The sequence below is a fragment of the Polyergus mexicanus genome, unplaced genomic scaffold, assembly GCF_030449975.1.
Source record: "Polyergus mexicanus isolate NDT 795.1 unplaced genomic scaffold, iyPolMexi1.0 SCAF_5, whole genome shotgun sequence".
NCBI classification, from domain to species: Eukaryota; Metazoa; Arthropoda; class Insecta; order Hymenoptera; family Formicidae; genus Polyergus; species Polyergus mexicanus.
In genome coordinates this window covers 495,732-519,631 of record NW_027223325.1, presented here as the reverse complement: position 1 = coordinate 519,631, position 23,900 = coordinate 495,732, and the positions used below count along the sequence as shown (strand labels likewise).

The 23,900-nt window shown below is 36.9% G+C and overlaps 3 protein-coding genes and 1 long non-coding RNA gene across 8 annotated transcripts; 2 read left to right on the top strand and 2 right to left on the bottom strand.

Moving 5' to 3' along the window:
- Positions 1-351: 351 nt before the first annotated feature.
- Positions 352-13,535, top strand: LOC138933476 (uncharacterized). 5 transcript variants are annotated; one of them, XM_070296203.1, is made up of 11 exons: positions 352-498; positions 1,451-2,073; positions 2,313-2,963; positions 4,114-4,276; positions 4,841-5,008; positions 5,101-5,184; positions 5,437-5,664; positions 6,087-6,290; positions 6,427-6,618; positions 6,811-8,246; positions 8,956-13,535. In XM_070296203.1, the coding sequence occupies exons 4-11, from the start codon at positions 4,250-4,252 to the stop codon at positions 9,632-9,634; spliced, it is 3,018 nt and encodes a 1,005-aa protein (XP_070152304.1). In that variant the 5' UTR covers positions 352-498; positions 1,451-2,073; positions 2,313-2,963; positions 4,114-4,249; the 3' UTR covers positions 9,635-13,535. The 5 variants fall into 5 exon arrangements, with proteins under 5 accessions (XP_070152304.1, XP_070152303.1, XP_070152305.1 ...); XM_070296202.1 differs by having other exon boundaries at positions 8,938-13,535; XM_070296204.1 differs by having other exon boundaries at positions 353-498; positions 4,877-5,008; positions 8,938-13,535.
- Positions 3,047-4,447, bottom strand: LOC138933481 (uncharacterized). The gene is made up of 3 exons (XR_011446966.1): positions 4,101-4,447; positions 3,507-3,678; positions 3,047-3,137 (listed from the first exon to the last, which is right to left on the bottom strand). It is a non-coding gene; the product is annotated as an uncharacterized lncRNA (long non-coding RNA).
- Positions 13,536-13,951: 416 nt separating the features above from the next.
- LOC138933480 (Golgi resident protein GCP60) lies at positions 13,952-16,934 on the bottom strand. Its single transcript, XM_070296212.1, has 4 exons — positions 16,257-16,934; positions 14,538-15,613; positions 14,368-14,427; positions 13,952-14,257 (listed from the first exon to the last, which is right to left on the bottom strand). Exons 1-4 carry the CDS (start codon positions 16,456-16,458, stop codon positions 14,150-14,152), a joined length of 1,446 nt encoding a protein of 481 aa, XP_070152313.1. The 5' UTR covers positions 16,459-16,934; the 3' UTR covers positions 13,952-14,149.
- Positions 16,935-18,170: 1,236 nt separating this feature from the next.
- LOC138933479 (inner centromere protein A-like) lies at positions 18,171-23,858 on the top strand. The gene is made up of 7 exons (XM_070296210.1): positions 18,171-18,384; positions 18,480-18,979; positions 19,248-19,360; positions 19,522-20,151; positions 21,050-21,967; positions 22,052-22,328; positions 22,742-23,858. The coding sequence occupies exons 2-7, from the start codon at positions 18,907-18,909 to the stop codon at positions 22,915-22,917; spliced, it is 2,187 nt and encodes a 728-aa protein (XP_070152311.1). The 5' UTR covers positions 18,171-18,384; positions 18,480-18,906; the 3' UTR covers positions 22,918-23,858.
- Positions 23,859-23,900: the final 42 nt, after the last annotated feature.

Sequence of the window (23,900 nt, the reverse complement as noted above, 5' to 3'; positions counted from 1 at the left end):
TATGCATTTTTGGCAAATATTTCTTGAAACATATTGTGTACAATGTGATTGATTTTGACCGTATAATGTATCGTATTATGGTGATGAAAATTGTAGCATGTGTGGAAACTATACCAATATGAGAATCTTCTATGTATATATAAATATCGATTTTGATCAAGCAACGTTTTGATATCTAAATCACCAATTTTTGTGAAATCATTTAAATAAACATTTTAATGGATTTTGATTCTCTCTCACATAAATATACATGTATGGAAATTCGAGCGGTAAGCTTTACTTAGAAATTTCTGGCTTTGTTTGTATCATTTGGCAGATGTTAAAGGCATAAAAGGACCTAAACAAATTTGTTCGGAGAGATCCCTTACATTTTTGTATATAAATATTCTCAAAATCAATTGATATACATATATGTATACACGGCGGCTGAGGTATCAATCTATAGATAGAATGCGGGTTTGGACGGGTTCCAAAATAGTGAAATTACGATTAATCGTGGTAAGTTGACCCGTATTATGCTTTTTTTCGATGCAATTATTTTCTTATTCCTCTAAATTTATAAGAAATAAATTACATTTCACGACAATTAAGAAAACGTGCATTAATAAAATCCCTCTCTCTTGCGAAATTATATACGCGCATGTCCAAACGGTGTATATATATACACACACACACACACACACATATATATATACATATATTTTGTCGCAAATTTATTTAGACGACACTTTGTTGATCTTGCTTACTTATCGATCTGGCTAAGTATTTATTACTAGAACCCTCGCCTATATTGATTGCTTTGAAAAAATAAGGTCAAATCCTTTAAAGAGTGTCAGAGCAGCTTCCTAGATCTCGCGGTACTTTCATAAATAATGTTAAAGCGGATCTATCTGTTTAAACTGGGCGTATGCGTTATTGTTTATCGTCATTAATAAAACTTCACAGGCAAATCTATTGCAAGAATATCTCTCAATCGGTGAATATAGGAAAAATTTACCTGTAAAATATAAATATATAATGAAAATGTATTGAAAAAAATCCATTTCTGTTTTTCGGAATAAGAAATTGTGTAAATTTAATACTTCTTCCTCTTTTTATTATTCCTCTATTATAAGGCGTCATGTAATTAAAAGCTGAATGTGAAGTAGAAAAAGAAATATTGTGAAGTTTTAACATATGTTTAAAAATATTGATATAATAAATATATATTTTTTAATTTTCCAACTTTCTAAATTTCCTAATTTTCTGTAAGAATGAACGACAATCACAAACAGAAAGCAATTGCAGTTCTCGCAAAGGAATATGAACAAAAGCATAAATTATAGCATATAAGAACGTAGTCCCTTTTTAAAAACACTCAATGAACGGCATAATATATTAAAAAAATAATAATTTAAATAATTAATAATGAAATTAGTTTGCTAATGAATTCAGTTATTTATTTTTCCAGATCGCGCTCCCTTCTTCCAGATAGTTTGAGATATATGCGCGTTCGTTTGCCTGCTATCATCTCAAATTGCAATCAATAGATACCCGTCGAGACGGCGCCAAAACGCGCGTTTTTATCCTGCATGGTTATAGTTCCTGCGCGTGATAACTACATAGGAAGGACACGATAACTCGAGAATTACGACGACTTTTATGATCGACATCATGCCGTGCGACTTCTCTTCCCTTATACCTTATCGCCGGTAGAATGACGCACCAGCAAAACTTCGGAATAACAAGAACTTTAAGCGACGTCTTGGACAACATTACTTGAAAGTTTCATTCAAATTGAAGCGGCACGTATGATTGTACTCTTCGCCCAAAATGTTGCGCGCGGATGCGAATAAAACTTTTGACGTAGCCGGAAAACAGAAGTTACGGAAGAGCGCTTTGGAGAGAATTGAAATTTGGAAGCTCGCGAGCCAGAGTATTGTAACTTTAAACGATTAATTAATGGCACCATCGATCCTTGGATGTACGCGATTAAGTATTGCATCACATTCACGATGAATATCCTAATCAAAATTTCAAAAAAGATGATTTTACAAAGATATATCTATTTTAACTCTGAAGCTTTCTTTAGTGGTATGTATAAATATCCAAAGTAATCTTCCCTCTTATAATTTTATTTTTACGATTTGAAAATATATTACGATTTTGTATTGTTATAAAATGTACTATATCCTTGTGCGAACGCACGATTTCAAAAATGTAGAACTTTACTCGCCGTGTAAAGAATCCTATTTTATAAGTATCGTGATTTGCCACAGAGTTTCCTGGGATTATAAAATTCTCTCTTCTTTCTCTCTTTCCCTCTTGAATAGTCATGGATGCCGAAGGCGGAAAACCTGAAGTTAATGTCAATCGCATAATTGATGACCCATGTCCGGAAAGCGGCGCCGCCGACGACCTTCGTAAACGTTCTCATTAATAGACGAGTCATCGGGGGAGGCGACTGTTCAAGGTCTCGGTGGAGCCACATACCTAATAGTTGGATGTTCGCGCGTGCGAACGTCATCGGGACGCAAGGCGGGCAAGGATCCAGGATAAAGAAGAGAGCGAGCGAGCGCGCAGCGACGCGACGCGACGCCAGGCAGGCAGAGCAGCGGCGATCCTCATAGACGTCGGCGCCGAGCATTGGCCACCCCCATCTGTCAGTTGGGGCGCCGCCGCGGGGACGCTCCGTACGGTGGAGCGCTTATAGCAGTGATCGCGGCACGTTTCCTGGGAGTGGATCCACACCCATGCCTCGCGGTGACGCGTTACGAACGGGTGCTGGAAGCGTGTGATCACGCGGGATATATCGGTGTACTTGATAATCTTCCACCCATTACGGGGTTACTTCGATGTGAGAAAGTGGGGTAAATCCTGAAATTTGCTGAGGATATCTACATGGGATTCGTGTGATTGTAGCGTCGCGCGGCATGTGATGCAAGGATGCGGCGAATGTCGTTCAGATGTCCCTCGAAGTGGCGGTAAAGTACGATAATCGTATGAAGGGCGCGTGTGTAAAACACACGCATGACGATTGCACGATATAGTATATACACGTCCCTCTCTCTCTTTTTTTCCATGATATTTTTATTTCTCTTCGATTAATAAATACGTTTCAGAAGCACAGCTTCACAAAATTCATTGTTGAAATGGATCTATAGTCAATAAATAATGTAAAAATATTTTAATATTCAAATGCGATTATAGGAATTGCACGACGGTCGCGTTTGCTCAGCTAAATATATTTCGGTTACGAACAAAATTTTTTTTCCTCGACGAACCGGACTTAGACTGATATTACATTTATATATAATATCAATTACATTCTATATTACATTCATACAACAAAATATTTGTTGGACGTATCGATTGGCTATCAGATAGAGAATTCTTAGAATTTCGATAGAGACTCTAGAAATTTTCTATTCGATAGCCAATCGCTACATCCAACAAACTCGTCATACGACAAATGTATTGTAATATCATTCATACACTTATAGTCTGCTTTAATAGTACTCGAATACCTTTAATATAGGAAAACGTAGCGTTGCACGCGGAGGAATTTTCGCATGTTGCATCGCTAACATTCCGTCGTTATGTACAGAGTGCTTTTTGTAAAATACCGCGCATGTAATCCAAAACGGAAGCATCAATACACTCGACCGTTTTGACTCTCACAATGCGATCGTGCAGCTTCTGAAAGAAAGTTTTCCGGAATACCATAAAGATATAAACAGATAATGTCCCTGAGAATTTATTTAGAAAAAGAAATAAAATAAAAAAAATACTTTTGCAATTTTTTAAGTGAAATATTGTTTGTCCATTCGACTTCGTTGAAGTGAAAGAAAAGTTTCTGTACCGGCCAATTTCGCGGTGAAAGATTTCATGTATTTTGTATTGAATTCCATTGAATGTCGAAATGCCGATATAAATCAATTTTAGACGTGCAATTTGCGTGTCAATAAGAAGCCGTCTTTTCAATGGGAAGCTCGCTTATATGTATTTATAATGATACAATATAATGGTTTCGCTTTTTTTTTTTTTTTTTTTTTTTTTTGCTATATGACATAATCTCGATGTAAAAGTTTTTCAATTGGAGAGGAATAATAGACTCTTACCGTGATATCGCAGGGTTGCAGGAGGTTGCTCGCGATTCGACGAGGAGTGAACGAGGAGGGTGGCATACTACGGTGCTGAAATGACGCAATTTCATCTCTGACGTCTGACATAATCGTCTAATTCGAGGGGAGATCTGCTCGGTAACACGATGACGATGAATCGGGAAAACGAGGAAGTACGTATGCGGTAGCGAATGCTCTATAATCAATTCAAACGTCGTATGAAATTGATTCCAATTAGTTGCTCAGACTGTTGACTCTTGGAGCAAAACTTGCATTCCAGTTGAAGAGTATACTTGAATCTAACAAGAATGAATATATACACATACATATATTTTCCAAATAAAACTATGTTTTGTTCTGCTTAATCAAGAAATATTTAACTGTAATACATTAAACTATTGTAATTCTGTCAAATAACATAAAATTTTATTGTTCTTAATAAAAATGAACAGTTATGAGAGAGATATTAATATTTATAAAAATTAACATTGATTTAATACGATATAAAAAATCGAAGATCAATTTGAATTCAAGACTCAAAAGAATAATCTCTTTTATTTTTATTAATAGATCGAGATTAATAATAGAAAAGAGATTAATAATGTGGATCTAACATGACACGCGCACACATATTGAAAACATTCGAAGCAAAATTATTAATTTTATTTATACGTTACACTATCCATTAGCCGAGATTAATTTCCAATGAGCGCGAGCGTTTTCCGTTCTCCCAATAGCCGACGATCCCCTGCACATTAATCTTTCACCCTCAGCAACGACCGGTCCCCCAGACGCTGTACGGTGCGTTACAAAAAGAGCCCAATTGCAAATGCCTGGTGCTGACTGTGCTTATATACGGCTGTCTCGCGGCAGTGACGTGGTGCCGATGCGCCAACGTTACCAAAGTACGTAAAAAAATTAATCTATCTCTTGCTACAATTCTATATGAAATCCTTCTACGATCCTGCAAACGAAAACTCTTCTATTTTTTCCTTAGATCATGGTCAACTATACCAAGTTCCCCATCAAAAGCACAAAGCATATATCGTCGCCCTGTGACGACGGTTACATATATATTCCGGTATGTACACTTGAAATGGAGAACGAAAAAAAAGAGCAGATCGTTTTTCCACTTTTTCTCTCTCTATATTATGAATCGACCGCGTACGTTGTCTTTTTTTTATCACTCAACGAGAAGTAATATCGCCTTCCCTCTTGCTTCCTTTCCTCCTCTCTTTACGCACGCTTGGATGCATGCCACGCCGCTCCAGCGGCTCTTTTACCCTCTTTTCTTTCTCTTCCTCTCTCTCTTTGTCTCTCTCTGTTTGTACAGGTGGCATTTATGGGGATGCTGTATCTGGTTTATCTGGTGGAGTGTTATCACTCGCCGATCAGAATCGATCTACTGCATGCAGAGAGCCAGGACAGTGTGCTATCCAAATTGGCGCAGCTAAAGATGGCACAGCCGAGGATATGGTGGAAGGCCGTTTCCTACCATTACGTACGCAGAAAACGGCAAATCACGCGTTACAGGAATGGAGATAATTATACCACGACGCAGGTGACGCATCCGCAGCCCCATTCGGCTTCATCGGACCTTTAGTTCCTCTTTCAACCCTTCCGCCACGTTTCCAGACATCCGCAAAGTCCTCCTGAAAAGTTATCTAGAAAGAGACGTAAAAGACACTTGAAAGATTTAGAGAGTAAGATTCGAAATATCGTTATGATACATCTGTAACATGTACGTTTTTTATATAGTCGTATAATAGAGATCCACTATTTCAAGGCGATATTCTGACACGCTATCTGTGTTTCAGTATTTTGAGAAGCCTTTAGATAAAGGGGCCGTTCGATAAAAATCGCAGATGTAGATATTCCGTTCTGCATGTTGCAATTACATAGTAACTGCGATGTCGCGATAGCAAAAGGGTTAAGGACGCGCCTGACGAATCTCCCCCCTCACCACTCCGGCTCACTTCGCAGGTTTATTACGAGAGAGTGAACACACACTCGGCCACTTCCCACTACTACTACGACTACTGCGGAGTGAGGGACATCAGCAAGGAATTAATACTCGAGCCGAAGATACCGATCACAAAGATTATGCTTACCAAGGGCTTCGCGTTTTCCAACATAAGATCCGCCACGGAGTTCGAGGAAGCTCGATCGCGATTTTTCGCCGAACAAGTATGAAAATTAGCAACAACTGACCGTATATCATTGTTAAAAACTCAGATTGCTGTTTCTTATAGTTAACATACGGATAATTTTAAGTTTATAATTTATAGAATGAAAGAAATAACGCACATGTTTGTCTTCTTAGGAACTCAGCGACGATTATATGGAGATGAGGGAGGGTCTCGATCTCGGGTACAACGTCAACACGATGCTGGTCGCCGTTCTTGGTAATCCCTGGTTCACGAATCGCTACATTTACTGGTGTCTGAGCGCCTTGTTGCTTAGCTGGCCACTGAGGGTTATCATCGAATATAAAACGCAATATGCCGATTATCAGGTAAAGACAATCTTAAACTTTACATTACTAAATTAATCGCGCGCGCGCGCGCGCACACGTTGCATTTCGCATGTTTGAACCATTGATATTTTCAATATCATATCCAATTATGTTGTATCAGATTGAATTTTTTTTTAAGATAGAAATTGCGCGATCAAGTCCCAAGAAATACATACAAGAATTCTTTGTCAGGTCACCAAGCTCTTCGGCGTGAATTATGATACACCTACTTCCGGCGAACCTATACACGCGTCTATGAGCCAGCTGAGCCAGCCAGGTTCCTACATGTTAGCGCCTAGTTACAGCGAGGCGTTGTTGATGGATCCCGCAACGCCTCATAACGACGAACCGGAACGGAGTCAAGAGAATCGGCAAGCGCAACAACGGGAGACGGATATCGCGACCGATATGGTACCCAGCTATTCCGAGGCGCTTCTCTATGAACGTGCCGAACAGCATGATCATCGGAACGTGATCGTGACGAGTACCATCGCCGGAAGCGTCCCCGGCGATGCGACGCATTCTTCCCGCAACCCGAACGATCCAAGTAGACAAATGTTATCGCCGATGCCATGCGAGTGTCACTGCCCATGTCCGTGTCATGAAAACGCGAACGATTACGAGTTAAGGGATGAGCGCAGTTATGTCGAAATTACGGCAAATAGCGAGCATTTATCTTCTGGTGCCCCGCCAACGAATGTCAATGTCGTTAACGATACCTTTGAAAACGAAATAGCGACGCTACGAACAACGGCCGATGGCCGTCTACATCCTCCCGGGAACGTGATGCCCCGTTCAATGGACAACTTCCAAGCCGAAGCATCTCCGAGCAGGTGTGGCAGTTGCGGTAGAATGTCTACCAGTACGCAAACGATCAACACGGACATTCTTCCTCGCGTCATCGCGAAAAACAAATCCATCGGAAGCTCGCAAACGTTCACTTCGTCGGCAGACTTTATCTCCGGCGTAACGTACGAAAGGGAACACGTAGGGATTATACCTCGTGACATTTCCGAACCAAATTTGCGATCGCGAACCGAACTGGCGGACGCGTTGCCGAACGGGAATGTCAGGAGTCTAGAGAATATCTTGGAGAACGAGGAAGAGCCAACGGGAAGCAGCAGAGGCGGTTTCGTCAATCTGACGGAGAGAAATCCTCCGAATGAAAGATTGCATGCTCCCGAACGTCACAGGAGGTTTCCGCCCTCTCTGGCCCATCACCGATCTCTTTCCCTCGACGAGGCGAGCGTTTCCCCGAGGAACGCGAGCAGTAACGGCGCTATCCCGAAAATCGAACCGCGCAGCAGGATCATGGTGAATCCTATGTCAAACGAGGCCTGCTGGAAGCTACCGGACTCGAGGACATATTTCTGCCTGAAATCGATCCTGAAGCAGAACAGGCGAAGTTACACGCTTGTGACTGCGGACGAGTTTCAGAATCTCGCTGATCAGGAGATTATCAACCGAGGTATCGAGTGTGTCGACAGTTCTTTTGGCAGAACCGAGAAGGGTGATCGTTCACGCTCGAGAGAAAGATTGAATCCCAGGAGAAGGATGCCGTCGTTCGAAGAATTTATGCCGAGAGACAAAATGTATCCTGTTTACGATCAAAAACGGGAGAATACCAGGTAAGCCTTGTCGTTACCTCTGTATATTAATTTTAGTCGTAGTACGCTTTTTTTAATAATCGTCTGTCTGTCTGTCTATCTGTCTGTCTCTCTCTCTCTCTCTCTTTCTCTCGCTTTCGCTATATATATGCATTTATATTCTTTGCAACAAGATTTCTGTAAGCAAGATTTATCAATTATTATTATATAGATTATTTATTGCTTATTAATAATCAATTATGCTGTATTTTGTTTCTGCTTGCTCTCATCACATAATGGCGTGTATTCCGGTATATTGTGGCTGTATTATTATTAATTGGTAATTATCTTATATATTATATAATATCATTATTAACTCTATAAACTTGGCGATATATATATAGATTTTATATGTTTTATACTTTTCTGTGCTTCTCATTCAGATTTGCAATCTTTTATCCGCAATCTAAATAAGTTTCTAAATTCTTCTTCTTTCCAAGGTTTCTTTTTTATTTAATTATAATTATTTAATTACAGTTTTACTTATATATTTATTTACTTTTATATGTAATTCTATTTTATTTTATTATATATTTTTTTATATAAATATATATTATATATATTTATATATTATATATATTTCCAAGTCGGGAAACAAAGTCTCTTCTGATCGTCTTAACTCCGATAAACGTGTTTGAAGCGAATCCATAATAAATCAATGTTGTCTTTATAGAACGCTCATTTTCGCCAGTCCGATACAAGAAGTCTTTCCCGGCGATCCGTTCGGCGGCAAGAATATCGTACCGGTCGGAAATACCATGGAATATATCGCTAGAGAAGATTCCGTTCATCCAAGTCGTTCACCGGCCATCCGGGATACGCGATGCGTTCCGGACGGTTACATCGGGGAACGGACAGGACGCGTTCCAGCCGAACCATTACGAGCCGATAGCGTTGCGTGTCCACCGCGTGCCGCTCACCATTCGTATCGTCACGAAAGAGATCTTCGATTTCTTTTGCACGGCAGAAACCCGTCAACCACCGTGGACACAAATGTGGACGTCCGCGTCAGAGTCGATGAGATGCCACCGCTGCCGCCGCCGCGAGCGTATCGAAACGACGTTACCCTTCCTCCCTACGGCGGGCCGCTCTCCGAACGTGCGAAGAGATGGTCGACGAGCTCGAATGAGTATGACGACACTAGATCCCATGAGGGAAATCCTGCCGATTTTTACACGCCGGATAGAAGACACCAGTTAAACCCGCACCGACTAAACAGACCTGGTTTAACCAGATCGTTTAGGGAACGGCGTCCGAAGCTCGTTCATACTGACAGAAATTTCCGGCGAAGCTTCACAGGCAGGGTGGAGGATTACAGAATTGAGAACGAACTCAGACGAGCGAATTTCAGCATGGAGACGTCGTTGTAACGCGAGCGTCCTTATTCTCGGGCTGTCGAATGCACCGATCTCGGTTAGACAAGCGGTTAACTATATTTTGCTGCATAAAGTATCGCATCAATTTCGCAACAGTTCTTGTGAAGGAAAATGATTTTTTGTTTCTTAGCAAGATTTAAAAAAGCTAAATATTTTTTATCATTTGTTAATGTACAATATTATATATTTTGATGATTGTGAACGTCGAATGAAAATTCCGCTAAAGTAAGATCTACACAAAATTAACGAAGAAAAAATGTTTTCTTATCTCGTCACAGATTCCTGAAGTTTATAATTATAAAATCAGTTATACATCAGGAATTAATAATTTTACAAAAATGTATAGGCACAAGTTTCTTTAAATCGCGGGTTTAACCGAAATGATTGGTGCGTTGTTCGTCTTTAGATAAGAAGATTGCAAGTTTTCCTCGTCTGTCTACAATATTATAAATAGGACTATAATCTAGGAAACAGGAAACAGCGAGTCGCCGATTGTGGAGATTTTAACTAATCCAGACTCCAGTCGGCATAACTCAGCCTTAAAATTGTTACTCCTTAGTTTCACGCTATATTTGTATTGTAAGTATCCGTCCTACTACTTTCGAGTTAAAACCAGTTAACACGCAAACGGGTCGTGCGATTTTTTCAAAAGACATTCTAATGCGGGCTATTGCCCTTTGCGCCTTCACTTAAAGACGGCACTCTCGCAAGAGGACCATAACGTTAGATGACGTTAGCGCGACGTTTAGGTGAGATTCGCGGATCCCGGGCAGAGTTCAAAGGAGATGCCCGCACGTTTAGTGTACACGCTCTTTGCATCCAATTAATCGCAAAGTTATCGAACGGCTTTGTCGAACAATCACATTTAAGCGATCGAATGCACCGCGAGCATAGAAGAGCTTCAATGTAGACGAACATGCTAAGTGAAACGATTGCGCCTTGAAAGCGAATTCAAGTACAATTAATTTTTCGGGACGATGTGCCTCGCTAATTTAGTCAAACCAATTCGAAAGTTAACGCGTAATTTACTATTAGGTGTATACGCTATTATACAAAACGTCGAGTCAATTACGTATGCAGTCTATCGCGAGTTGCGGCCAAGAGCAACGATTCTTTAGATTGTCGTTTTAGCAACGTTTAGTGGATCCGACCCGCTTAAGTTTTGTCATATACGTATCGGCGCGAGACCATTTCGTACATTTCAATCGAATCTGGTCGATTTATTTACATATTAAGTATACATTACGTGGCTAATGGATTTATTTACATATTAAGTATACATTACGTGGATATAAATCTAAAAAGATTTGATAAAGCTCCATATTGTTATAGATTTAAGTCTCCTCATTTTTCTATTAATATTAATTATCATCATCTTCATCACCGAGCTGTTTATATTTACCTATGTAAAGTGGGCAGAGAATTTGCGACCTTAAATGTGTGTGGTAACGGGAGATATACACCAGATGCGTATAATAATGTAAGCATCCACCATTTCCGGTCTCCTCTCAAGTCTTCATTGTCGTTCGAATATTTTAATCATAAACGACAAATCGAACGAAAATATTTCACTTGTTACTAATTGTTATAAAGTATAACCGAGTCCGCGTATACAGGAAAATGGATGAAGTAATGGGAATTTTCGAAGATTCGTTTTATCAATCGAAAGTTATTCTCTTTCACACAAAATTTTTTTTTTTATTAAAAATTAAAAAAGAAAAAAAGTCCTTTGTTTTGAAATTCTTCACTTAAAAAAAAGGAAATAAAAATAATAGGAAAGTGATGGAGAAAAAGACTACAGTAATTCTCATAAACGCATAGAACGTATTCCTTATCAATCCCTCTTGACTCATCTATTTTCTTCGCGGTTGTGTTCGTTATACGAAACAAACGAGCACGACGTACAGATTCATCGAGCGGTACCGAGTTATGTATTTTTTAAGGATGGGATAAAGCGAAGTATAAATTTGATGTTAAACGATATAGCTCAATTACAATATACTGCACGCGATAATTATTATTATTATATTAGGTGTGAGTACGCGTGTTTATCCGCACGACACCTAACGACCACAATTGCTGAGTTTTTGATAAATGTTTCACTTTCAACCATACGTGCACACATACACACAACACACACATATGCACACACGCATTTACCGACATATGCCTTCGTCGTATTTATATACTTTAGATCTGTAATTCTAAGGCTAAAAAAACAGTATAGCGCACAGAAATTAATGCAAATCTAGGGCTTAAGATGATGTGAACGAAGTCGCTATCGAGGCTGCTTCGTAAATATGCAGTTGTCTTGTGCATACCTTCTTTTATTTATTAATTCCTGGATCAATTTGAAGAGAACCTGAGTAGACAGTATAGACACCTTGTGTAAGCATTTAACGTCCGCGTTAGAGACTTCAATGATACGTCGTCAATGATATGTGATAATCTAATCGTTTCACCCCGAGGTATTAAATATAGGAATATAATAATTAATATGCCGAAAATAATTTAATCCGAGTTTCTCGTTGAAATCATCGAGAGACTATGCGAATTTTGGTTTATGCTTGTTGCTTTAGACGCATATGTCCAAGTGTATCGATATATAAAATTTTCTATAAAAATAGTTTCAAATTGTTTCTCTGTATGTAAAAAATATAGTTTATACAACGTTTCTCGGGGCTGAAACGAAAAAAAAGCTCATGACGCACCTGATAGCTAAGGCTAGTCTAAAAATCTCAGGGCGACGAGGTCAACGAAGAAGCTAGCGTTTAGTTTGGACGTGACAACTTCGAAGAGATCACGATTTTATTAGTACATATAGATTGAACGGGACGGACGTGCTTTCAGATAAGACAACTTCCGCAGCAATGACAAAGTATAAGCTTTGCGTCATTTAAAATAAGAACAATGTCGCGTCGTTAGAAACGTAGGTAAGATAGATGGTAAAGCTTTGACGTTCCGAGATTCATCAATTGCCATGGTACAACCATGTATGTAGTAATTGCGTGCTATATACGAGCGAATCGTTTCAAACGTCAATGCGATAATGCTTGAAAAAAAGTAAAATTATTTGGCGAAGAAAAACATTATGTCGTACGATTCGAAGGTGAAAGAATAAACGGAAAAGAGAATGCCGCACAATAGCTTTCTTACCATGAGGATGTTTGTATTACAACGAAACCGTATTTTTTTAGCGAAGGAAGGGGTAAAACGTGCATTTTTGACGCTTAGGGTGAAGCTCGAGCTCATGGAAGTATGCATGTTAAGTAGACTGTTACAAATATATACGGTTGTCAAGCCAAATGTAAAACGAGCCAACTCGTAACTCCGTCGTTTAAACGGCACTTATATTTAATCTCTTGCGGACAATCTACGTGTGTACTTTTAGGGCGCGCATATAATGGAATCAATTTCGCTCTGTATCTCCGCTCCTTTCCCGAACAAATTAACGATACAAAACTCATGCCGTCTCAAAAAAGTGCTCTTCTAATTAAACGTCGTTATAGGTCGAAGCTAAACGCGTAATAAGATGGGAGTACGATAAGAGCGGAATCACACAAGCTGGCATACCCGTTAATGTAACTTATTTGTAGTTGGATGTTACAGAATACAACTATTATTATTATTATTATGTTATTATTAATATCATAAGTAATATAAATCGCACGATTTTGCTGTAAAAATAATCTGGCTACGTAGAATAATAAACGTTAAAATAAAAAAGAAGAGAGAAGAGAATGAACTTTGTCGTTGAATCGCGAATGAAACGAAGACTGTGCACTGAATCTGTTGCTGTATTTCTCCTTAAAGAAAAATAAGATAATTTTAATAAAAGTTACATGACATAGTGAACATTTATAGTGAACTAATATAGTAATAAAGTCTGTATAACATGGAGTTAGCAAAAAAAAAACATTCCAAGCAAATATCCATATAGACAATACAAAAGTGTATGTGTGTACACTTAATCCTTTGTTCTAATACAAAACAACTTTTCAGATATACATATATACATACATACATACATACATATATATATATATATATATATATGTATATATATATATATGGTGTGTATATATATATAAAGATTTGCGCGCCGATGTAAATATTTTAACATTTTTTCCAAAATCATCGATGTTGCCTGTGAATCGAGGAATGACATAGACACGAGAATCACCGCAGATTATGCAATATTATGCATAGAAGAGTTAAATATTAATTTACACAATCATCTCGTAAACAGTTAAGAATCTGTTTCGTGCGCACAATTTTTTGCCACTTTAAAGAATATAGAACATGTGTGTGTTCTTATTTGACTATACAATAAATATATTTTCTTTGTATGTGAAGAGATTTTGTCGCTTTTGCGCGAATCGAATCGGGACATAAAACTTATTTAGTTGGACTAGCATTATTAGTAGACAATTATTATGCCAAGGCTAGTGCTCAACGGACGACGACGTATATCCGATACACATCTCGTTTCAATATGTAATGTAAAGACTAATCATTATTCTTCACGAAATTCTGCCGTGTGTAATACACTCGGTAGTAAAGCGTTTTACTCCGCCAAAGTGAGTAAGAGTTGTCGAACTTTAGAAGATACACTCCCTGCAAAAACAAAAAACGAGAAATTAATAATTACCTTCAAATACATACACACAGAGCCATACATATGTACAGATTAGATAATTGTATAGCAAATTTTTTTATACTCTCACCTCGCCTGGATAGTGGTGACTTCCAGCGTAAATCTCTTCTTGAGAATCTCTCCTATATACCTTTAAATAACATTGAAATCATTAATATATCAGTGCAACTCTTCCACAACTCTTACACATATACAACTTATGTAATTCAAACTGAAAACGAGTAATATTTGAATACTCACAGGTACTATAACGCTTATGGGTGGCGTAATCGTTTTACGTTCAGGTCGAGAGTTGCCGTTTACCGATCCACTCTCCAGGTCTTCTCGTGATTCGTATTCCTCCTCCTCGTCGTCCTCGTCCTCGGACTCGCTTATATGCACGGATACCTGATTCGTCTCCGGTTTGGACCACTCAAAGTAAACTCCGAAACCGATGTCGTAACCGTCTGTCGCAAATTCCCAGAATAAGCACGTACCATCCTCGTGCGTTGGCACTCGCACCGTTACAGTCTCGCCATGACCGACTTTAATGACCGCGTCGCCTGCCTCTCTCCTGATGATTTGCTTAAATTCTTCTACGCCCTTTCTCGTCCACATCTCCGCGGGAGTGATAGGCGGCCAGTCTTCAATTTCATCCGAGTCTTCATCGTTTAAAGGCGCATCTTCGTTTGTGTCATCCTTGTTGTCGTTATCGTCATCTTTGCACGTTGTATCCTCTGGTTCGATATTCTTCTTCTTCTCCTCCTCGGTCTGATCCTCGATGACTAATTGATTTTGTTTCAGTTGCTGCATGTACTGATGATAATGTTGTTCCTGCAACTGCCTGATCAGAACGCCTTGTTGCTCTGGATTGCCAGGATATTGTTGTTCAGCGTACACTTTAAACTGATAATAAGTCTGCTGATTCAAAGCATCCTGGATTTGTCTCCTTTGAGTCTCCTCCTTCAGTCTTTCCTCTTCTTGCTTTTTCCTCTCCTCCTCCAACTCCTTGAGTTTCCTTTCCTCATCCAGCTTTTTGGTCTCCTCCTCCTTCTTAAGTCGCTGTTTCTCCTCAAAGTCTCTTTTTTGAGCTTCGACTACGGTTCTAAATAAAGGACACAATTTGTCCAACAATACTATAAAACCCTCCATTGCTTGTTCCTTTGATATATCCCCTAGATTTTGCCACGCTAATCGCCTGTCCCTACCAATCACGTCCAGGACACCTAACGGTGGTGTATTTTCGGCTGTACATTTTCCATGCGTCACTTGCTGCGTGAATGCCACCAATTTCAATTTATCCTCATAAGAGAGATGGACAGCCTTGCCCTCTTTCTCTAAATACACAAATCATTCGATAACAATTTTGTAAAAAATACATTAACAACGTAATTCTCTTTTTATATTTAAAAAATCCATTCGTACCATTATATGCAAAAATATGTTTCATAATAGTATGCGCAAAACATTGTGTTGTCAATGATGAATAATTATTGCACAATACAAAATTATGCATACAAAAGATTTACGTATAAGATGCTCCATCTTATTTACATATAAAGACTTTACGATCACGTATTGTAAATCTAAAAATGTTTTTGCAAATGCATATTTGTATATCGATAAAATTTGCATCCGCACTTATTTCAACAATTCTTAACTATGTAATATGTAGCATCTAAAATTAAAAATTAAAATAAGACTCAGATGAATAATATAAATTTTCAACTATATTACATATCTTTGACAAATAAGATTAGAATTTTTATCTCAAAAAATTTATCGTTTACCTTTCTTTGTCATAAAAATTTACATGAAAATTTTAAAATACAAGGAATATTTACACAAGGTCTTTGACCTCAAGAGATTCGAAGGGATTTTAAGCATCTCATCGAAGAAAATTTATTTGATTGCGTCGCAAACACACACACACGTTCGCATAATTAAAGTGACCAAGGAATCGAAATATCCCGCACTCACCTTTATAGAAGTTGTGCGCGAGTTTGTAGAGCTCTCGGGTTTCGAAGTCCCAGAGTCGGGGCTCGCAGATTTTCGCGTCACCATTCTCGGCGTCAATCTCGACCTTGCTCGTCGCCTCATCGTCCTCATCCGTCGTCGTCGCGGAAACGCTAAGCTTGTCGATCCGCTCGCCGAGTGCGGGCACATCCTCCTCGGCCGCCATTTGCGCTTCGTGTCTGACACGTCAGGATTGATAAGAAATCGCGCGCGCCTAACCTCGTCTCCGTCGGCGAGCGCGACCGTGCGACAGCAGACCGTGACATTATCTTGCGTGCGGCATGACGAACGATGTACAGCGCGACGATACAGGTACGATAAGAATTTTTCAGATAAAAAAAACCGGCGGTGTCGCGAACGATGAAGATTCGTTACTCGTTACGCTGTGCGAGCGATACAAGTACCGCGTAATCTGTTCCGCTACCTGCGAGTGCCTGCGATTGCCGTCAGCTGTCAGTCGTCAGCCGTCAGCCGTCAGTGCCGTCCTCTGTCTTACCTTGCTCCGCCTATGCATTATACACACTGTATAGTACACCGTCCACCGTATGACCGTATCGATGATGACGGATACGTATCTTGCATGTGTTTCATACACGGTACATATACATACGAGGACGACCGACGACCCTCGGAGAGACGCGCATATTTGCGTCTTTACATATATATACCCGCGCGTTTTCTTCTCTTCCTGGTAACGCGCACGCGGTTCGATACAACGAAATAAATAGAAAAGTCATAGAAAACTGCCCCTCCGGGATATCTTATAGCCTAAGAAAGGTATCGAACGAATAGTATCGCTTGAATTTATTATTGCGTACGTTATGTCTTTTTTTCTTTCTTTTTTTCTATCCCTCGAAGATGATATGCACTAACATAAAATGATGTAAGAAAATACGATTTAAAATACACAGATGATACGAAATATATATATATAATTTTGATGGCAAAAGATATTAAATAAATTAATTGGTAATAACAATCTGTTGTTTTATATTTATTTCGAAGCAGCTATAATATTTTCGCATTCTTATATATAATATCTCCTTTCTCGAGAATATATATTAATTTTATCGTTAAAAATTGTGTAAAAATAAGAAAAAAAAAAAGTAAATACATCGCGAGTTTCTAATATCTTTTACTCCTTTTTCTTCTTTTCTATTTAATTACATTATATATATATAACATAATATATTACATAATACAATATATATATATATAATCTTATTATAAATTCTTTTTTAAATACAGAAAGTATAGCGTAGAATGCATTTACAAAGAACAGGTTCTTATACATAAATCCTCCACAAAATGCTCGTAACGTTCTTCAGCTGGAGTATCACAATCTTCGTTGAATATTTTATAGGTACATAATCTTTAAAAGAGTCGTACACTGTGTATATAAGTAATATATAGCAGTAAGTTGGAGCGCTAGCTTTTATGGTCAGTAAAACTATACAAATGATAAGATATCGAAGTAAGACACATGTGAGAGAGAAAAATAAAAGTAATATATATATAAAGTAAAAGATTATGAATACATGTAATAATAAGATAAGATATATAATAAAAGATAAACATAAACTTAATAAGAAAACAAAAATGTAAGAAAGATATCTATTCAACATCTACGTATCAGAATATATATCGTTTGCTATGAATAGGAGATTATTTTTATATATTCTTTGTTCCTTGTCCATTTTATTCTTAAATACCTTGTTGCATTTTATTTCGCATTTATAAACGAAAAAAGGATCTTTATTTTATATCTCTCATTGTCAGTCCTCATCTCATAGATTTTGCAAATTTTTGTCGTGCTTAAAGCGTGCAAATTTTAAATAATATAATCTGCATGTAAAAACCATTATGATCTTGGCATTTTCATTTTAAAAACTTTTACGCGTCTCAAAGTGTGCTCAAGAAGTAACAAAATTGATCGGACATCCTGTATACAGACGCGCACGCGCATTTTAATAACTTAAATTTGACGCGACAGTCCATTGCACGTCACGTGGTCCACATTTAGTTCGCCACTTCTGTGATCAGAGGCGCTAAGAATCGTTCAAGGTCCAAGGTCCAAGGTCTCCTTCAAGAAGTTTGTATTTTCTGACAATTTTTATTAATATCAATTTTTTTTTATATGTATACGTACGCAGGTGAAAATTAACCATAACTTCGTTTTTTTATTAGAATGAGATAGATATATATATATATATATATAAAAGTTCGAAAAAAGGGAAGGGAAGCAAAAACGAGAAATCTGCAAAAAGTTCAGCTAAAAAGAACAAACCTATTGATAGACATGGAACCGTAGCTCGTCGGCGTCTTGTCCGCGCGAAGACAACTAATGTGAACAAATATTCGAAAGACATATTATATATCTAATCTGGTATCATCTCGCGACATTGCGAGACAAGGCGATCTAAGGAGAGGAAACTGGAGATTGGAGGGAGAAGCAATCAAGCATGATTGCGACGTAGAGATCTTTATTTACGTTGTGTTGGAGCAAATATTTCACGCGTGGCACATGACACTCTGATACTGTGCATCTGTAGGAAGCGGAAGATTATTTTGCACGATTTCCACATATTCCCACTCGCCCTTTATATCGGATAACATGGAACGGGAAAAAAACAAGAGGTTAACCGCGAGGAAGATCGAGGAGGAAGAGATGAAGCGCGAGCTTACGGGTAATTGGATTCGTTTGTGGCGAAACGATGCGAAATGTCAATGTAGTAATATAGAAAAGGATCAATCGTCTTAATTTTTAAATCATTGATTTTGCCAAATATTACTGAATGTGTGTGTAGCATATTAGAATGCAATTGTCTTTAACCAATGATTATTAATATATATATATATATATATATATATGTATTTTTTATACTATTGTGAAATTTAATCTCCAAAAAAAAAACTTGCTACAAGCACAATTAATAATTATCGATTTTTCTTTAGATATCGGAATATACGATCCACAATTTACATATAAACATATGAAACGATTACTTGGATTTATCAATGAGTCTCAAGACACATCAAAGGTTGCCAATAATAAAGATACGCACAAGGTGTGTAATTATCATTATTATATAAATTATATCTTGTGAAATAAATAAAATATTCCATATATAATTATTATTACAAATTCGAAGTTTGATCATTATGTATATATTGAATCTAAAAAATTAAAAAAGAAGCGAGATATATTGTTTGGTTAAAAATATTTTAGGGGTGTGCTAATAATCAACATCTCTTGGAAATTGCGTCTGACGCGAATGCATCGCAAGAAATGGCTTTACAGGAGTGTACAGAGGTATCTAAATATCCATCATACTCTTATAGATTGAATCGCACATCTCCAATAGTGCACGAGCATAAGACTGCTCACTACATCAACAATCCGGGATCTCCGTCCCTTTTCGAAGTACGAAACCCTATGTACAGGCGCACGAGCTCGGATAGTGATGAAATATTCGAAAAACAGTTAGAGAGCACCAATTCTACTCACGGTACAAATCATTTCCTCTCGTCAAAATCAACAAATATTTCACGAGAGGGCCAGAACGCGGTGGACAAAAAAACGATGCAGGATATGCAGAGCGAGTTTGTTCAACGGATGGAAAGATGGCGACTGAACCCGCTCGATGTCTGTATCAACGAAAACGACGTGCCTTTGCAACAACCAAATCGGTCCTCGACTGGGAAACGTATACCATTCAGGTACTGCAAAGAAACGCACACATCCGAGCAGCGCGATCAAGCAATACGATTTATGTGCCAGCATTTGAAGGAAATAGCAGACTTGTGGTACAGTTGGCTCCCTGCTAATTCGATATTTCAATGGGGTTCACCCATTCAGGTGGGTACCCTACAATCCCTCTCATATCGCTCATATCGTTAATGAGCATAAGATCTTTTTTCTTTTCATAATATGCGTATATATGCAGTTTTTTAACACGAAAGAGACCATTTATATGCCAATTCGATGTTAGAAGATTTTGCCAATATTTGAATTTTATTTTGTTATTTTGCGGTGCAATTTTTTTCTTAGATATAAGATTTTGTACTCATTTGAAGAATATTAAAAGTATATTCACTTTTTATTATATATGCTATTTCGATATGTCTGAAAGAAATCGTCCACGTATGACTTGAGAAAACTCCTTTAAGCATTACTGATAAGCTCGTCAATTTAAACACTTTGGAGTTATCGATAAAGTCAAATTATTTTAGTTTATACCAGAATGCGTTAATTTATAAAAATTTTATTTGGAAATAATTTTTTTTTGGTTCTTATCTTTTATGAGAAATCTGTGACATTATTTTATATATCTCTCTTTTTGAGACTGTACAATATATTGTTACAATATGTGTTATGTCCAAAAGGTGCATCTATTACATTTCGATTTATTAATACTGTGCGTAAACTAACTTCCATGTATTACTTGCTAATATCATTATATTTTAACTTTATAATAGTATGTACACAAAATAATTTATACAAGCCAGTTTGTAGCCTTTTGTTGTCGAATGAATTATAAGAAAGACATTTGATATTTTTTATTAATATTATAAAATATTGCTTTTATATACAGATATGTATACAGATATAAGCGTTTACAAGAACACAGTTATTAAATGCTGTAAACTGCGAAACATTTTTGAATAAATTATATTTATGTAAAAAAGAAAACATAGTTGTTTACTTCATTCAATTCTATTTACTTTTATTCTGATTCTAATCCTTGTTTCTGTAGGTCGGCATTGCTAACGGTAGTTTGGATAAAAACCCATTAACAGAACCTAAGACTGAACAGATCAAAACAGAATGTACATACAGAGATAGTCACGAGCGAGCTAGTAAACGTAAAGCGAGCTCCCTCATCGCTAGCCTGAATAGAGAAAGTTCCACCGAGGACGAAGAAGACAAGTGGTACGATTCCACTCGTGGTAAGAAGAAGAGAGTACAATCTGACAGTAAATCGAATAATACACAGCGTGCCGCGAATCAACACACGCATAATGACAATCGTGAAAAAGCAACATCGAGCGTGATCGCGCGTCAAGAAAACTCCACCAATGATGACAATAGCGATACAGATTTCGACAAAGAGTATATTAAATCTGTATGCTCTAAGAAAACCAATGAAAAAAATGAAAGTGTACCGACAGAATTAAATACATATCCGAGAAGAATAGTACCACCCAATCCTAAAGCACGTTTAGGTCTATCGAGACACAGAAAGAGAACTGCTACGTCGACACCATCTAAGACGCGGCAATCTAATAGGAATAAAATTATCGAACCGACAAAAAAGGAAAAGAATACATTGACAGACACAGAAATCCATCAGAAATTGATGGAAGACTGGAATAGCGATGAGGAAGAGCTTGCAATAAAAAAGAACGTAGAGATGCGACCATTACCAATACCGACAGTGATACTATCTAGATTACATGAGAAACAAGTGTCGCTTCGTAATACGAAGACGGATAGAGAAACGGAGGCAACGGCAAAAGAAAATGAGAGCGATGGGGAACGGAAAAAGGAAAAAAGACAAAAACTTTGCCAACAACAAAAGAAAGAGGAAGAATTAAGTAGGATAAAGAATGGAAATAGCTGGGAGCATCAACTAATGTCTGATGATGAGGACAAGTTATTTGAAACAAATCCAGTAAGTTAAATTATGTTATTTCCTTTCTTTCTCTCTCTCTCTCTCTCTGAATTTTTAATAATATTAATTTTTTACAATCTATAGGAGTTGGATGTACAGAATAGCAATCAATCTAATAATGTAATTATTTCGACAAATAATGTAAGTTGTCCTATATGTAATAAGGTGTTTCCGCATAGCGAGATACAGAATCATGCCGCTGATTGCGAACAATTTGAGATAAATAATGAAGAGGACGATAATGACGCGATTATATTAAAATGTAATATATGCAGTAAATACAAAACTAGTAACGGGGTGGAATATGAAGAACATGTTCAGCAATGTATCAGTAAGCATGATAAAAAAAAGCATTCGCATGGTACGTTCAATGTTACATAATCTATTGTTTGATGATGTGTGTGTTTCTGGTTTCTGATAAATATTTATCTTATCGTGATGCATTAGATAATTTTTTTAATTGTACAGTAAACAAATTTCAATTGCTAACTTTCTTTGGTATATATATATATATATATATATAAAACTAAACATCTGCCTTTATACAAGTTTATGCAGAGAACCTATAAATCACATTACAAATTGAAAATTTGATGAGCTTGTTTGAAGGCTCCGAATTTTCTTTATTTTTTAAATATATTGTTGACATACACATAAATAATGCATTTCTTTTTCTTGTCTTTATATTTATTTAAAAGAGTTTTTAAAAGGTTTTTCATTAGTTTATTTCAGTTAAATTGCCGTTTGTATTAGATTTATTTTCTTTTTCTTCAGGATCTCAAGATATTGATACTGTACCTACTTCATCCTTTCACATTTCTAAGCGAATAATCGATGAACAGAAAGATTCCGAGATAGCTTTTTTGGGCCAGTTTCCCTCTGATAACAAAACAAAAACAAATATTAATAGAAAAAGGAAACTGTATAACAAGGGAAATGATATATTGTAATAGAAAGGGAATATTTATATTGGTCGTTATACGAGAATTTTCTTTCAAACGTATAATTATTTTCTATTTCACTTGAAGAAAGCTTTATGGCATATCATGAATTAAGCTATTGCATAGCATTAAGCAATCGATATGCATGTTTCTTGCATTTGTTGAACATTCCGTGTTACAGAATATCATATAATACAGAATGTCTCGTAACTCGAATAATTTTAATGATTCTTTGAACACCTAAGTTCTAAAAATTGTCTCTTAATGAAAAAGTGTCGAAGAAAGTAACTTTCAACATTACAAATTTTTCAGATTATGAACTTTTCAAAACAAAATTTTGCCTAAGTAAAGTCTTGAAATTAATTTAAGAATACGATTTTGTTATCTGTTTATTCCCAAAAGTAATAAAGTTTAATTCATGAAAAGCCCATCTTTTTCATTCATAAATCTGACATAATTAGTGCCTTTTAATTGAAAAATAACTTACTTTAAATTCATCAGAAACTGGTATTAAAACTAAAATTGCAAGTTGTGGAATTTTATAAATTTATCTCGATGCAGTTGTCAATCATTTTTTTTATAAGTTTATTTTAAATTCTATCAAACATCTAATTCTATCTAAATATCATAAACATTCAATTTTTTTCTGTTTATGTTTTTAATAACAATAAAAATTATTAGGAGATAGAGATAGAGGAGATCTCTTATTTTGTTTTGGCAATATATTGCATTAACGATTATATTGCATAAATATTCTACTAATTTCTATCAGTATCAAAAATTACAGAAAGTCGAAAGGATATAGTGAATATTATGTGACCATTATGTGACCAAATATATATAGAAATACATTCCACTCACATACGAATAAAACTTTATTTTGCAATATGTATGGACTTGTTTAAGTGATTTGTAAAGTTTTTCGAATGATACTTTGTAAATTCCAGAGCACTTTTCAAAAGGCTCTATGTATAAGCTCGATATATATGCAT